The sequence below is a fragment of the Pygoscelis adeliae genome, unplaced genomic scaffold (genome assembly GCF_000699105.1).
Source record: "Pygoscelis adeliae isolate BGI_AS28 unplaced genomic scaffold, ASM69910v1 Scaffold232, whole genome shotgun sequence".
Classification (NCBI taxonomy): Eukaryota; Metazoa; Chordata; class Aves; order Sphenisciformes; family Spheniscidae; genus Pygoscelis; species Pygoscelis adeliae.
In genome coordinates this window covers 4,505,491-4,522,238 of record NW_008824473.1, presented here as the reverse complement: position 1 = coordinate 4,522,238, position 16,748 = coordinate 4,505,491, and the positions used below count along the sequence as shown (strand labels likewise).

The following is a 16,748-nucleotide window of genomic DNA, read 5'->3' as shown; positions in this document are numbered from 1 at the left end:
AGGTCTTAGTGTTTGTGTATTTTCCTGTGAAAGGGGCAGTTGGGTTAAAGTCTCTCTGGAAATGGTTGAATGCTGTTCCCATTTTTTTTTTTTGTTTTATTCTTTGGGGTTTTTTGCATGCACTTCTTTCTTCTCTTATGTTATAATGACAAAGTGCTATTCCATAGTGATTCCCACTTTGATGCGTTCAGAAAGTCCCAGCTTTAGACTTTATTCTTCTATGAAAATTCTAGCTTACTTGTAACAAAAGTTACTTTCAATCCTTCCTGTATGTGGATGAAAAAATGAGGAGGGAAATATTTCTATTGTCTCCTGCATCTCTCTTTTTGTTTTAGTCCCAGTTTTCTCTGTGAATTGTGTATTGATTCTGAACATCTGGAATTGGCAATGTGCCCACTAAATGGTTTGGTGTGTTTTGTTTGTTTTTTGTTTGTTTTTTTTTTTTTTTTGTGGTAGTATCTGCTTTTGCTATAGAAACTACAAGAGTTTCTGTTTGAGTGTTTAATAGTCTAGTAGTTGAAAAGAAAATAGTACCCATGGGATGACCTGTGTTTGCAAGCAAGCCATTTATGGCTTTCAGTTACCAACACATTTATTTTAGTGTGTGTTCCAGGATGCTGACAATATTTGGACTATTCATTCCCAGGTAGAATATACTACCATCTCTCTATCATGAGTAGCTAGGGCTGCATTTTACTCATTGCCTGTGGCTTCTGAGATATTTCATTGTTCTTTTGACAATGCTGAGAAATTAATTTGCACTATTTCATAATGTTGTGACTCCCATACTGCAAACTCCATAAGGCATTGACTTAATGGCCAACACAAGTGCAGTGGAGGATGTTAAATTGTATGTTTACAAACATATTGAAACTTGAAAGTAGAGAAAACAGTTTATTTAACCTTACAATTAATTTTAATAATAATAGAATAGCTTAGATTATCCTGTCTTAACCTGAAGTGTTTTTTTCAATTTATAAAAGACTGAAACATAGTTGACAATTATATGGACACAAAAATACTATTTGCTATGTTTTATTTTCTACAATCTGGTTAAAAGTAGCATGCAAGTAATTGAATAAAAATACTTGTATATATGACTTATTTTGAAGTAAAAATTATACCAGCAATGGATAAAAATCTTACCATGAAAGTTTAAATGAAAGTATGACAAAAAGAAGAGTAAACAACTTTTTTAACCTGAAGAATGTTTCCCTGTTATCTTTTACATATTTCATTAATTTAATAATGTCATGGCCTCTGAAAACATATTTTCATACATTTTAAATTGTTCTTAGACTGTTACATCATTTTTTCCTTTATAATTGCTAACAATATGAAAAAGGCATGAATAATTAAAAAAGTTGGATTGGTTGTAGAGGAATCTTGTATTTACACAGGCTAGCTCATACTGCTCAGCACTCTGATGAAACCCACCTGACTTCCATGTAAGTCTGGTACCACCTGGCATGTATTGCATGCATGGACATAGATTTCTATGAAGTTGAATGCTTTTCATCAACTTACCTAGCCAGATGAAGGCATATTTTGCACCACATTTGGTCATTCTTGTGCTTTCTAAATAAAACCATTTGTAAAAATATACACACGTTTCCTTAAGGTTGCCAAGTGCATGCTAAATATTAACAAACTGAATGGATAATATGCAGATTGACACTTTTTTTAAGGCATATCCTACTTTTAAAAAGCTATCATGATGTAATTCCTGTAGTTACTGCCCCTAGAAGGGAACTGGATGCTCCCAGGTATCTCACTCCAGTGAAACCTCAGCAGCCACCCGAAGGCAGTTGTACATCTCCTGTGGCAGGTCAGCCCGAGTGAGATTGTTTCCATCCAGGCGCAAATGTGTGATCTTGGAATAGGTCATTGGCCCAACAACCTTACAGAAGCTGCTCAATGGGAACTCTGAAACAAAGGGAACATGAACAAGAGAAAGCATGAATAATTAGGACAAATAGGACAAAAACATTATTTTTCCACTTTTTAAATTTTATTTGGAAATTGTGACCTTAAATTTATTCTACTATTTTTCAATATTTTGCATGTCCACTGATGTAATTCCCCATGAGTTTACTGGAACTTGAAGGGCTTGTGTTAGGAGAGGTTCTTTCCATTAGTTGTGAGAGGTTCAGAATTTCAAGACTGAGTTTTTCAAGTGCTATGTGCTCCCAGTATCTATGTGATTTTTAAGACTTCAGATTTTATACAGAGGTCTAATCTGACATTGAGAAAAAATGAAAAAAAATGAATCTCCAGTAAAAGTGGAGTTGCAGAGGGAAGAATCAATCATGCTGGGTACATTATGATGGAAGGGTAAAACCGTACTACATGAGATTTTGAAGTAAGTAAAAAGTTTCTGGAGAAACTGAAACCATGATACGGCTTTACCCTTAAGAACAGGCAGTCCAATGGGTGTCTGTGTCAAATATTATTTTGGATGTGTCATTTTGATTTACTAATTTCAAAATGAAATTTGGGGCTGGGGTTGGGAAGGAGTTTTACATTTAAATTGTATAGTTGAACCTTTCCAGAACAGCAGGATTAGAAGGTGAGTATAAATGTAAAAAATATTTATAAAAATATTTATATTTATTGTAATTTATATATCATGATATATATATAGCCTCTATTCAGTTGAAGTACTATTTGGTTCACATAACACCAGACAGGTCTTGAATGGAAAACTGTCTTGTATCTTATGAGCAGTACTAACTGTAAGCTAGAAATGACATGAAGTAGAGAAATTCTGTGCTGAGTATACATAAGCATACACAAATACATACTATAGACCTCGGTCATGCAGAGAAGATCTATCCTCAGGAGAGAATGTATGTGAATAAACCTGATGTCCCCTGCATACCACATAGTGTAATTCTGCAAAGATGATTCTTCATTCTCACCTGAGTTTCCTTTGAGTCAGACAGAGGATTAGTCTATTAAAAAGCTCCATCACTACTAAAGAAGCAGTCTGAGAGGCTTGATCTTCTTCGGGCTGTTGACATGAATTGAATTCACACAGAAAATATTTTAAAGGGATTCCTTTAATGAACCCATTCACCAGTATGCGGACAAATTTCATATCTTCAGTTGCTTTTATGTTGCGAAGTACTAGCTCTCATAATTTCTGAGAAATCGAGGTAGTGTTCTCAAAATTGGATGCCATTTTAACTACCAATCATAGGTCATTCATGGACATTTGAAAAACCACCTTATATATCTTTTCTGCATCACTATTTAACTCACCTAAGAAAATGTGATGACCTACATCGTGTTGTAGTATTAAAGGAAGTGGAGGAAGTATCTGTCATATCTCCATTTTAACTTCAATTGGATTCTTTCAGAACTGGCATTACAATAATCTGCTATCATTGATGAAACACGACTTGTGTAAACTAAGTATAAATGTACACCCATCTGTACAGGCAGCTCTTTAAAGCATGAGAGCTTAGATAATTTTTTGGACACAGAGATATGATGTTGAAGAATGGGTGAAGGTTTGTGTATCTTTCACAAAATAAGTTGTTTTGAGTAAGGATTAAGGAAATGTATTTCAAATGTTAGATCTTGATCACCAATTTGATTAAAGCAAATCAAAACGATTTCCTAGACTTTGTATATTGTACAGCCTTCTTTTGGAAGGGTGAGAGAGAAAACGCATCCTTAATAGCACATTTATTGGGCAGTCCATATTGCAATATTGTATAATTTTAAGCCTGCAGACCAATTCTGATACTTTTCCGATTCAAAATGTACCAGCTGAAGTGAACTGATGATTCTTGTGAGTTGGGATCATATAATCTCATAGATGTTTATAGTATTAGATCTGTGTGGAATTTTGCTGAATGAAAACGCAAGTTCCTCAGACTTTGAACTCATTCGTTTGGCCTACAGGCTATACCATTAACTATTTAGGTCCAGTTTTCTGCAGATAGTTTGGGTGTAATTTGTAAAGATTAAAATAAACATTAATTCTAATATAGATTTTTTTTCCATTTTCTTGTCATTCAGGAATGACATGGTAAGTATATTTTTGTTGAAGGCAGACATTAAAAAACTTTCTAAATTTAGTTATTTGTTTTTTTTCATATTGTTAGTTTTGAGCATAAATACTAACATTTGGCTGCAAAATAAGGTATGCTTATACAAGTTGGGTAGAAGCTTAACTACTCAAAGAATTTAAACTTCATGCATGTAAACCACAAAATTTATCTATGTTACCAAAATACACGGCTGTGTTGACTATTTATGAGACTGAAACCACTTTGGAAGTGGATGCAGATCTAGTCCTCACAGAATTCAAAGGAATTCTGTCATGGACTTCAGTGGGATTTGGCTCCAATATTTGGTGCACACTGTTTGCATTTGAGTATTAATTTTTTATACAGTTCATATAATTGTCAGTTGTTAGAAGCATATTAAAAATGTTTGTTTTCAAATTGCATTCTCTACTAGCAGAAAATACGATAAGTGGATCTTGTGAATGCACTTGATGTGCTGTTACTTACATGATCTATATGGGAACTGCAATCAGTGAGATTAGAGTGCTGTTGCATAAAACATGTCAGTAGCTTACTTCCTCCTTATCACACTTATTAGTGTTGCAGGTGTTAAAATGTCTTCCTGAATTTATAATATTCTGGTTCAGAGGCAGCGTACCTGGAATTTTGCCACTAGTGTGGCATTCAGATTTTCCCAACACAGAATTCCTGCATGAGCCAGACACTGAGAGACTAAGAAGGATTGGATGAAAATTTCCATCATCTGAACAACGATTTTCTCACTAAAAATGGCTGTCGTCATAAGAAATTCTGATATTCTAACAAACTACCTGAATATTTGAAATATCTGGGAGGAAAAAAATATCAGGAACAAGCATGTCCTGTCCTGTCCTGTCCTGTCCTGTCCTGTCCTGTCCTGTCCTCTCCTCTCCTCTCCTCTCCTCTCCTCTCCTCTCCTCTCCTCTCCCATACCCATAGAGCAAAATGGGAGCATAGAAATACTTATTTTTAGACAGAATTATTTTTTTACTATATGCTCGGTGAGAGTATATCCCTTGTACATCAGGAGTGTAAGCAGCCTTTAGCTGAGAGGAAGATTAACTGTGCAAAGTTTCCTTGTTCAAGCATGCAATACAGTGGGCAATCCTAATGGGATCTGAAGTCCCATAGTCATCCTTGCTGCTCTGTGGTCCCACAGTAATCATATCTGAGTCATTTCTGCACAGGCCATTGTAAAAAAATCCTTTGGGTTTGGTGGAGTGAGCCAGATAAAAGACGATAAAGCATCTCCACAACTAACTCTGTTTAGAATAAGTGCAATTATGGTACAGGTACTGATCCAGCTGATGGACTGGAGCAGAATACGTGGCCCCTTAACTGTCATCTGGAACATTTTCACATTCCCCTTTTTATACTCCATTCATGTGGTATCTTCTTGCTGGGGTTTCAACGGAAACGACTCTCTTCTTAATCCTTTACAAGTACAAATGAAATATGGAGAAGTCTGCCTTTGGACCCTCTTCTTGTATCACTGAACCTCTTTGATTCCTGTACTTTTTTCCATCCTGCAGTTTACAATCCATTTCTCTACAAGTGTGTGTGTGTATATATGTATATAATCCTAGTGGCATCTTAAAGCATGGTAGCAAACCACTGTTATTAAATAGAAAATTCTATCCTTAAATTACTACTAATAAGAAATATTAAAAAAAGAAATTTCAATTTAGAAGTTACAGTTTAGGTTTGAGGTATGGAGAAAGCAAAGGCTTTTATAAACCTTCCATGGTCCTATGCTAGCTTGGAGATCCAACTAACATCAAGTACAGTAGATGGAGTATACAGTTGATACCTAACTTACACTCAATACAATGGATGTGCTTCAATTTATTAGTTAGAGATCAGAGGTGTTACTCTGAATTTGTCTTCATTCCGCTTTGCTATCTGCTTTCCCCACTGCTCCTCGCATCACAGATGGAGACAGAACTGAAGTAATGCCAATTCTGCTACAAATTTTTTTATGTGTATATTCATCAACTCTTGTTCAAAAAGCTCAGTCACTCAAATGAGGATATTTCTCAAACAGGTAATTTCTTATGTATGGCAATGCATAATGACTGTAGCAAGCCCAGGATGAAAATCATGGACAATAATTTAGAGAAATATTTCCTTTCTTTCTGGGAATATCAAAAAGGTTGGAACCAGATTACTCTTCCTTAGACAAATACAAATGTTAATTGATAGCCTAAAGGTACCTGAGAAAAAGGGAGACAGTAGCAAATTAAGAACTCTGGAGAAATATATTCATGTTAGGTTTCAGTATAAGTGAAAACTTTAAGCTATATAAGCATAATCTGAAAGATTATACCTTTTGTACATTGTAGGACAAATTATCATTACCCCTAATACAAAAGTCTCCCTCTCACAGTATATGTGTACCACGGGCCATGGTATGGAAGGGAAGCTGGCCTTGTTTACAGTCATCCTTACACAAATGGCTGGCAAATTACAATATTTTATTAAGAAAGGAAACTGGTCATTTGTTTGAGGCTCAAATACTCAAAGGTCAATCAGCTGAATTTTTAGAAAGACTAAGCACTCACAGCTGCAGGTCAGGTGTAATGAATAGTGAAATGCAAAGGCTTTGATCACCCTGTATCTTGTACTTCATTAAACTGAAATGCTTATTGCTAACTAAATTTTGTCCCACATTGTCAATTAGCATCTTAGGGAACACAATATTATGCCTGTGAAATTAGATAGTCAAGAAAATTTGTTATTGAAGTCTGCTAGATTTTATGGTTAAACAAAAACCAGTAAATCGGAGTTCTCTTGCACCAGTCCATAGGGTAGCAATGACAGTGCAGCAGAGCTGGTGCACACTTATCACACCATCCCCCTCTGCTGCTGACCAGTACTCTGGAAATACAGCTTTCATTGCAAAATTAAATCGTTGTCACAATTGCTCAGAAGTCCTTGGAAATGTGGATGGAAAGCAAACTCGGTACCTGGGTATCTTGCAGAAGGCTCAGAACAACCATTCTAAGCAGGGAAAATTGCCTCATATATCTTATGAGAAATTAAACATTATCATTGTTTGTTCTTTTAGGAGAGGGAGAGTATCTGATATGAGTTCTACAGGTTGCTGTATGTGGTGCCTCAGGTAGGAAGCATTAACTCATTGTTTTCCCTCATCAAAACAAGGAACTGAGATCTATTAGGAAAAAAAATCATAACATTGAGGAAAATGTGAAGCATAGTAAATACAAAACATTTCAAAAGGTCTTGCCCTCTGTCTGGTAAAATCAGCACTAAAATATTTGGCTTCAAAGGCTACATCTGTATGGAGTTAGCTATGTATGGAATAGCTAACACTGATAACCTAAACCCCTGATGGATACGAGCAGGCAAACAGAAGAGAGGGTTTTATGGTTTAACTTGTGCCAGCTAGCAAGATAATCTAAGTCCTCCTGCAGAAACACTGTTATGTTTGACAGATCTGCCTCTTCATCAGGGACCACCGCTGACAGAGGTGCAGCTGGAGAGCTTATGACGTGATGGTGAGGCCTCTCCAGCTCTCCAACACCTCCTTCCCACCCCAGGATTAGGACAGCCTCGTAAAAGCCCTGTCTCAGTAGAAACCTCCATGATCTCGTGCAAGGTATGACATTTATTGACTTCAGAAGAAACATTTTTTCAAATCATGCTTGAATGGAGACAAGCTTGCCACCTGATAATACAATGTGGGAAAAGGGAATGAAAAGAAGAAACAATAGGGGCAGCTCTTTGGATTTCAAGATGGGTTTGGAAGGATACTCTGTGAAAGAAGGAACAAAAGAGAAAAAAGCAGCTACATTGTTGTATCTTTTTCACTGTGCCTTGTGCCTGATACCTTATGAATTTGTTGTCTTCTCCCGCTCTCCTCCCTCCAGCACTTTCACGACCAGCCTTCTGAATGGTTACACATACCATAGTCAGAGCCCCAGCTGATAGCTGTCTCTTTTTGCTGACAGGAATTCTGAACGTCTTCCACACTGATTAAACTTTTCCCACTGTTTTTTTCCTCAACTGTATAAGTCAACTCCATTGGCTTCTATGGAGTTACTCCAACTTATATGAGATGAGAATTTGGCCAATAATACCCACATTAGTAGAAAAAACAGACATTTCTGTCTTTAAGGTTAATTTGAGTAGCTATCAGATAAATGTCTGTCTTTTAACATTAATGTGGACAACAGTCAGAGAAATGTCAATGTGCTAACAGTCTAACCACTACCATTTCTTCAGACTGGTTAATTTACCCTTTCAGATATTTGCATTGACTGTGGTTAATAATATTGAAAATATGCAAGTTTAACTCACTGTTAATTTTGTTGACTTGGAGGTAGAAGTTTTCGAGGTTCTCACTGACAATTGGAATGCTCTTCAGCTGATTGAAGGAGAGATCCAACTCAACCAGTGATGTGATATTGAAGACATTGCCTGGTATTCCAGAATCTGTTAATTTATTGTGGGATAAACGTAAATATTGCAGGGCTTTAAAACCTTGGAAGTACTCATCGGGAACATTGGAGATCTGGTTATTATCAAAATACAACATGAGTAAGGAGTGAGGCAGTCCTGTTGGTAGCTTTGTAAGTCGATTGAAGCTTAAGTCAAGATACAAAAGTGAATTCAGGCCTTTGAAAGCCCCAGAAATAGAATCTGCTTTCAGCTGGTTGTTCTGGAGGTGAATGACAGTCAGATTCACCAGCCCCTCAAGTGCACCAGGATTGACTTTTGTGATCTTGTTGTGACTTAATTGCAGGTCGTCCAGAGTTTTGGGGAGTGGTCCAACAGCTTCAGTCAAATTGTTGTAGTTAATGTGAAGTTTCTTCAGATGCTTTAGTTTAGAGAAGACTCTTCCCTTAATTTTTGAATTTTCCAAATGGTTATGATCTAGGATCAGCCACTGTAGGTCTGTTACATTATCAAACGTGTTCTCTTCAATGCCCTCAATCATATTGTTTCGAAGATAAAGATATTTTATTCCACTTGGTACAATCGGAATGGTTTTCAGTTTAAGATTGTCACAATACATGGCAGTAGGGTAGCTTAAAGGACAATTACATTCTGGGGCACAGACTGCTGAGGATGGCCCAAAAGGATCATAACCGTAATCATCTGCGGGACCATAGTCATATTGGCAAAAAATGCCACTAATCAACAACAGAAAGACGGGTAGGGAGTTTAAAGTCATCTTTGCAATGTGTCTTGTCCCTGTATGGTGAAAGGCAATAAAATGTTATAACTTTAGTTTTTTCTCTCTTTCAGCAATATTTGAAACTTTTCCACATAAATATTATAATTAAAAACTAATTAATTTAGGCTTCCTGTTTAAAGCTATTAATTAAGAAAAAATGTATTAATTTGTTAGTATTGTGTTGTTAATATTATAAACTTACAGTTCCTGTCTTGTTATAACCTGCCTTTTTAAAGCAAAATTGCAGGCCATTCTGCTGTTGTAAGTAAAACATTCTTTATACCTTCCTGCATTCATTCATTAAGTCACAAGAATGATAATAAAGTCCAAGTTTTCTAAACTTGGCACAGAAGAGTTTTCAGTTTTGCTGAAGGCCATGTTCAGAGGCACTTCTGCCATTTAAATTCTATCAAGCTTTCCTAATATTGCCCCATCCCTGGAAACATTCAAGGTCAGGTTGGACGGGGCTCTGAACAACCTGATCTAGTTGAAGATGTCCCTGCCCACGGCAGGGGGGGTGGACTAGATTACCTTTAAAGGTCCCTTCCAACCCAAACTATTCTATGATTTTATGATTCTATAATATACCAAATTGTCTCACATATAAATAACATGTGGCAATTTGACTTAAGTTTGAAAGAGCCAGGGAAGTTACAAACTGAGGGTAATGATCTTCTGTATAGTGTGTTGTTAAGATGCCTGTAGCTTGAAATATCTTCTTCTCATGGATCATGTCCAGTAAAGCATGATCCACTAAGTTTCATATTCATCTAAAGAACAAACTAATAGAAATATATAGCATATTATCTTGGACATGTCAAACAACCAGCACTGCATATGTGTGCATGAGTATACTCTATCTAATATGTATCTACAGTTGATCTGAAATAACTAAATTTCAGATAGTGCAAATGTTCTTGCAAATTCTATATATAATAATAACTGTGTTGATTACATTGTAAGACCATTCTAAACCAATAGAACAATAAAACACTGGCTTCACATCGTTGGTCTTCCAGTTCATATATCACAAAAGGATGTTCAGCGTCCTTGGGGATGTTTTGTTGTGATCCAATATGAGTGGTCTCACCTGAATTTTTAAGGGCATACCTTTCTCACCAGATACTTCACAAGATGCTAATCTGTGAAGATTAGTATCTTGCTTTTATTTCTTACTGCCTAGATAGATGTGTTGGAAAAGTGAAGTCAGTAAGCTTACTTTGATTTTCACCAGTAAAAGACAAGGCTCAGTGTACTCAACTACTGTTCAGGGAGTGAGACAATTAAGAAAATCTTTAGAACATTCTTGTTCTCAAGTAATTTCAGAAAGTATATGAAGCCTGTAAACAGACCACAAAACATTGATCTTGGACCTGGGCAATCTTCCAGCAGAGTAAGTTAGTCTTGTTATTGGCATTGTTTAGTGTTACAGAGTACCTAGTGTTAAAATGCAGGGCCATAGCTAGAAAGTCTTCCCTTCCCTAATTCTAAGTTTCCTTGCTTTTATTGGCTTGATAAAAGCCACATCACATTCTAGTCAGCTAATAATCTCAACTAAATTACCTCTAGGCAGGGCCTATTGGTCTCATGCAGTACAGCATGAAGATTTTTAAAAAAATGTTCTCATGTTATCTCCAATCACCCACAAAGTCCCTCTGCTAGATGTTAAGCTGCTGTTCCCTGCATAAGGAGGACGATTGCATATCTTTTCCGTGATGTTGGTCCCATCACATTTAATCTAATTCCAAACCATAGAATAGAGCAATCATTGTAATATGAGTTATCAGTGTAATTTCCTTTGTCTGTTCTTCATTACTGCATGAGAACATGCAAACTCAACATTCAGTCCCCTGCTGGTATAAATAAGTACAGCTCCTCTGAAAGCAAAGACACTACAGTGACACAATTCAGCTCAAAATCTGGTCCTATCTAGGTACTAAGCATTAAGGATGGGGGACTAACTGCTTCTGTATTCAAAGTATAAGACAAAGTGTAATGAACTTCTTGGACTACACTCTTTGGCCTTACAGTGACATTTTTACACATCTGCATCATTTTATAGTCTTACTGATAAAGTAGCATAAACATCCTATTTTAAATTCAAATTCTATTGTTCTAGTTTCAAATAATATTTGTAATGCTTAATTTTATTATTGATATCATAGGCTGACAGTTATTTTGAATAGTATACAATGTTTAACTACTGTGCAGAACCATGGAAATAATTTAAAAAATTAGATAGCAAGTGTTTTGAATTATTTTATCAACAACATTTTAAAATGTAGGTGACAATTCTGTAGTGCAAGGGCATATAAGCATGTGTGTGACATAAAATAGCACAGTAAAGCACATATGTAGTGTAGTTAACTTGTTTTATTCATGGATTTATCGTTCATGTATCTAAATATTTCTGTGTCAGAAGTGTAAAAGGTAAATACATCGTGTACACATTCTTGTTTGTTGCACTGAACTATATGAATCCAAAAGATAAAATCAGAATACATTCTTAGATGTTTATGTTATAACATAAGCATGCTTGAACTAATTGCCTGCGTTTGTTCTAACCAGTTATGTTGTAAAATACCTGTGAAAATATTTGTGAAGTTCCTCAGGCAACTTGCCAAAACATACTAAATAGCAAATCCACAATTTTGGAAAAATGCTTACTACAGTAGAGTAGACAAACTACTCAAACTACTTTGGAGCTAGTCTATACTACCTTAATTCTAAAGTTGTTGTGAAACAAAATAAGTATGTTTATTATTCAATCAGCCTTAAACTAAATATACCTTAATTCTGCAGCATAACATCTTACACATTTTGCAAAAGATTTAATTTTAAGAAGTTTTAATAGTATATTTAAAATGTGCTTTAAAATTAACTAAAAATTTCTTGATTAATTATTTAAATATCAGGATACCTTGTCTTTTTTAAAATGAAGCAAAATGATTTAACAAATGAAATCTGTGGAGCTCTTACTGATAGATTATGAATGAATAAGTAAGCAGTGAGTAGTCTTACAAATTTCTTTGTACTGTACATCAACTCTTCTTTTGAAGTAGGACAAAACTGTAAAAAGGTGCAACACTGATGCACAAAATATGTGAGGTTGTTTTAAGGAAACTGAGAAAGCGAATCCACTAAGCAACTGTTGATTTGTGTTCAATTTACAAACTGGCAAACTTATCCTGACATGTTTTCATGTTCCCATTACAGCTACATTTAAATAGCTGAACATTACAGTTAAAACATGCAGCAGCACTTACCTTACTGCTTTGAAGCTGCTTTCCTTAATTCCCAGAGCAGATGCAATAAGGGACTGTATCGACCAATATATGCTGTAAACAGTGTCAGGAGGTAAAAGTCTGCCAGATCCTCTGTGTTACAAGAGAAAAAAAAAAAAAGCCCTAGTCACGCTGTTCTCTGAAGCTGCTATGTCATCATGGTGATCTTGTGGTGTGGCATGTACAAAAATGCAGCTCTCTAATGAAGTGCAGGTGGATACCATATTTTGTACAAGGACAACCCATCTGTTATTCCTGTGGGATGAGAGAATGATCAGTGTTTCACAAACCTGAGAAAGTTTAGACCACTAACCATAGCCTTATACAAGGAATTTTTGTATTTTAGAGGGAAAACATTTTGGATTATAAAACAGATTACAAACAGACTTTTGTTTTCCAACTTATTTTATACTGCTAGACATGAGCTAACAAATAGTGCTCAGACCTCAATGCTGCTGTGCTTCTTCAGCCAAGTGACTCATTCATTTCTGCCTTTTTCTTTAACTATCTTATGTCCACAGTAAAATATCCTTAATAAAAGTTTTAGCTTGAGGATCAGAACCAAAGATGCAGGATTATCTTTGAATTATAACCTTTTCCACAACATTAAATACCGAGTTCAAAGTTTCTTCTGCAAAGCATTGGAATTTACTTGGTCTGGAGATTTACTTTGGTGATTGAGTGCATGTTTGTTTAATAAAAACACATCCCAGGAATGGTTTTTCAGCAGTTACTGTAAACTCACTTTATACATTTGTTCATTTTTGCACTTACAGCTTTCTCCTGCTTTTCAGAATCTGGAACTACTCAGCTTTACGTTGTCTGTTTCTTATTCCATGGATGTAGTTCAAGAATGCATCTTAAGGCTTGGATGAGATGTTATTTTCACCAGGCAATGCCAAAAAATAATGCATTAAGACAGTAACTGTTTAAAGTGGGTCTTAATGTTTCTACAAGAACCTTCCCTTATCTCTAAATGGTGGATGTCTTCCCTTTTTATGGGGTGCAAGCTCTTTCTTATAAAGCTGGATGGGGACAAATGTGAAATGTACATACAAAAAGCATGCACAAGCTATTTTAAAGTGTCTTGTGGCTTTAATTGTATTTGACTGTAATTGTTGTGGGTACAGATCAAGTTTTTTTGCCTGTTACCAACTAGCTATATTTATGAAAAGTCATGGTACAGGATGTGGCTGCACTGGAGAACCCTAGCAACTTCCTGAAGAAGAGGAGTCTGGATGTGGGCTTCCCCCAAAATCTGCTGCTGATGCACCTGGGCCTCCATGCCAACGCAGGTTACTGGGAGCAGGGAAAGGCCTGGCATAATTCAGTCCCCTTCACCGAGAACAGGAAAGACGCCAAACAATGACAGACCTCTGTGCTTCTGCAATAAAGCAATTAGCAAACAAATTTGCTCAAGACAGAGTGCCAAGTGCCAGTGCAGCCCATAGGGAGTGAAAGTTACTCTTTTGATGTTCTGAGATCACACCTGCTGTGGGAGAACCATTTACACGTTAGGAAACATGCTGATGACAGACCATAACTACATTACTATTTGAATGATGCAAATAAGTGAATGTGAAGCAGTGGGATTACGATAGTGAATTAACCTAAGTAGGTGAAGAAATATGCACGGTATCAGAACTGGAAGTGTAGAAGTGGACAAAGCTGTTGTTCTGCATGTGGACAAACGGAGACCAGACGGAGTTTCTCATGCGCGGTATGACAATTGTCTGAAAATTACTTCATTAGTCTCAGCTGACCAAGGAAAACCTAAACTGTAGCCTCAGCTGCAAATGGGTCAACAAGCAGGAGCATTCAGCAAAAGATCAATTGGAATAAAGAAAAGATTTTTAACACAGAAAGAAATGCCCTTTAAGGCAATACTGAGGTTTGCTCTGTGGAAGAAGGTGCAGCAAGCTGAGCAAAGGAGCATAATGCTTGTAAAGAGAATTTTAAAATTCACGGGAAAGGCACTAGTTGTGTTTTCTATGATTAAGGATTTGTTTTGAAGGACAAGCTCAATATTAGAATAAATTAATATATTTTTTGATCTTTCAGTAATAGACGTAGTTTTATATTTGCAGTATAGAATTGTACATTGGCTGCAAATACAGTATAGTGCAGTCTTAAAATGTTTTTGGCACAGTTATATTTATGCACCAGTTGTTTATTACATTGATTTCTGTAGGTCCAGTATACATCCTTTTTCTCATTCTATTAACAGAAATACAAAGCATGCATATCTTTATAACTTGTAGAAAATTCTTATTAAACAAACGTGATATTTTGCAATTAACATATTGTAAAAGCTTGGGTCACATAAAGTTCAGCTGAGACTTTTTCATTCATATAGTTCCTGTCTTGCTGACTGTTTTAAATTAGCGATATAAATTGCACAGTCAAGATGAAGAATCACATGCCTTCCAAGGATAAGATATAAAACAATAGATTTTCCCTTTTCTTTAATAAGATTTTTGCCATCTCTCCACTCTGTTATTTAATACTGTCCCTTCAGCATCATTTTATATGCTTTCCTAACCTTACTGTTCTGACTCATGAAGCACTCACCTCATAAACCTCTGTTTGGGAGAGCAGGTAGGGACCAGAGCCCAGCAAATGGAGGTATGGCTTCTTCTGCAGCAAAGGGTGGGAAAGTGGGTGGGTGATTTCTTCTTTCTGGCCCTATTTCGGTTTGTTGGGGGTTTTTTGGTAGCTCTCAGAAGTCATTAAATGGCATGTGAACATAGTCTAGCTAATTTTCAAGGAATACACAAAATAATGTGTAAATTCACCTACGACATCTAAGTTGAAAACTGATTGTGAATATGTTTCATACCTGATAATGTCAGGACATATTGATATTTCACCTTTACAGCAACTGTGCTCCTAATTAAGCCATCTCAGTTTGTTTTCTCCAAAATTATTCTTTTTTGGGAAATGTGATCAAAACCTATTCTCATCTAGTTTTCTTCGGCTTGTGATACATGAACAGAAATATTCCTTTTATTTGATGCAAAGCTCCTTTCTTGTTAATTCATATTTTCATGGCTGGAGGTGGCCAAGAAGTCTCATGGGTTGTAGTGAAAGAATCTGAAAGCAGAACTCACTGCAAGTATATCACTTTGCAGTGGGTGAGACCTAGCCTTCAACTATTGTTGAGTTACAGTCTCATTATTTTCTCTCTTCACTCATCAGTGATATCCTTTCTGTCTTTCCTCTCCTGTAAAACTATCTTCGTTATAACTTCTAAGCACTTCTGCATAAATGGAAATGCCTCCCAGTCTGTTTGCTTTTAATCCCCGTTTTCCTAAAAAAAGTCTCAAGTTACTAAAACCTAATAGATATTATCTAAACCAACTTCTTCCTTTTAGTCTTAAACCTATGTACACATCTGGTACACAGATGCGTACCCTAAGAACCAAGAGATTTAGGTGCCCAAAATTAAGAGTAGGATATCTGGGTCATAGGAGCATATACCCCCAGAAAAGGTGCTTGTGGAACTTTTCACATTGTCACATAAAATGAGTAGTGATTTTTTGCACTGATCACTCATAATTTAAATTAAATATTACTCTCAAGATGAAATGAAGGCTAGTTCATTTTAATTGTCTACCTGCAGCAGAAGGTAAAGAAATCTCCATTAAAGGAAAAGGCAGTTCCATGGGCACCATACAGCAAGCCATTTAATTATAAAGAGGTAGTGTAGTGTTTATGCATGGTGTTTTCCATATCTCTAAATAGTGAATATACAGCCTGTTAGCATATATATATTCAATAAACAAAAATGTGATATTGACTCAAATCTCCAGTAATAATTAGTTAAATATTTCTGTGAAGTCCTGCAGCATTTTTAAAATATTACTTAAGGCTGACTCATATCAAATGAGTTCCACTAAAAACAATTCAGTTCCAGATTCTGAAGGCAGTAGGTGCTTATTATTTTTTCATCTGAAAACTTCCATTCCTCCAAATTGAAATTTTATTTGTTCAGACTCTACACTGCACTTACATGTTAAATGGAAAGTGTTAGAGCACATACTATAAGCATTACAAAATTTGTGGTGACCCAAATCCTTTTTTTCCTTTCTCCTAAAAAGGAAATTATAGCTTTGGAAATTTACAAAAATGGTAACAGTGGTACAAGCTATTAGCAGACCGCAACAGATATTTTAGTTGAGCATGAATCTTTGTTTTTGTTGTTCT

At 36.0% G+C, this 16,748-nt stretch overlaps 1 protein-coding gene across 1 annotated transcript; it reads right to left on the bottom strand.

Annotated features, from left to right (window-relative positions):
* Positions 1-881: 881 nt before the first annotated feature.
* On the bottom strand, positions 882-12,831 carry LUM (lumican). Its single transcript, XM_009321323.1, has 3 exons — positions 12,525-12,831; positions 8,379-9,275; positions 882-1,926 (listed from the first exon to the last, which is right to left on the bottom strand). The coding sequence occupies exons 2-3, from the start codon at positions 9,253-9,255 to the stop codon at positions 1,772-1,774; spliced, it is 1,032 nt and encodes a 343-aa protein (XP_009319598.1). The 5' UTR covers positions 9,256-9,275; positions 12,525-12,831; the 3' UTR covers positions 882-1,771.
* Positions 12,832-16,748: the final 3,917 nt, after the last annotated feature.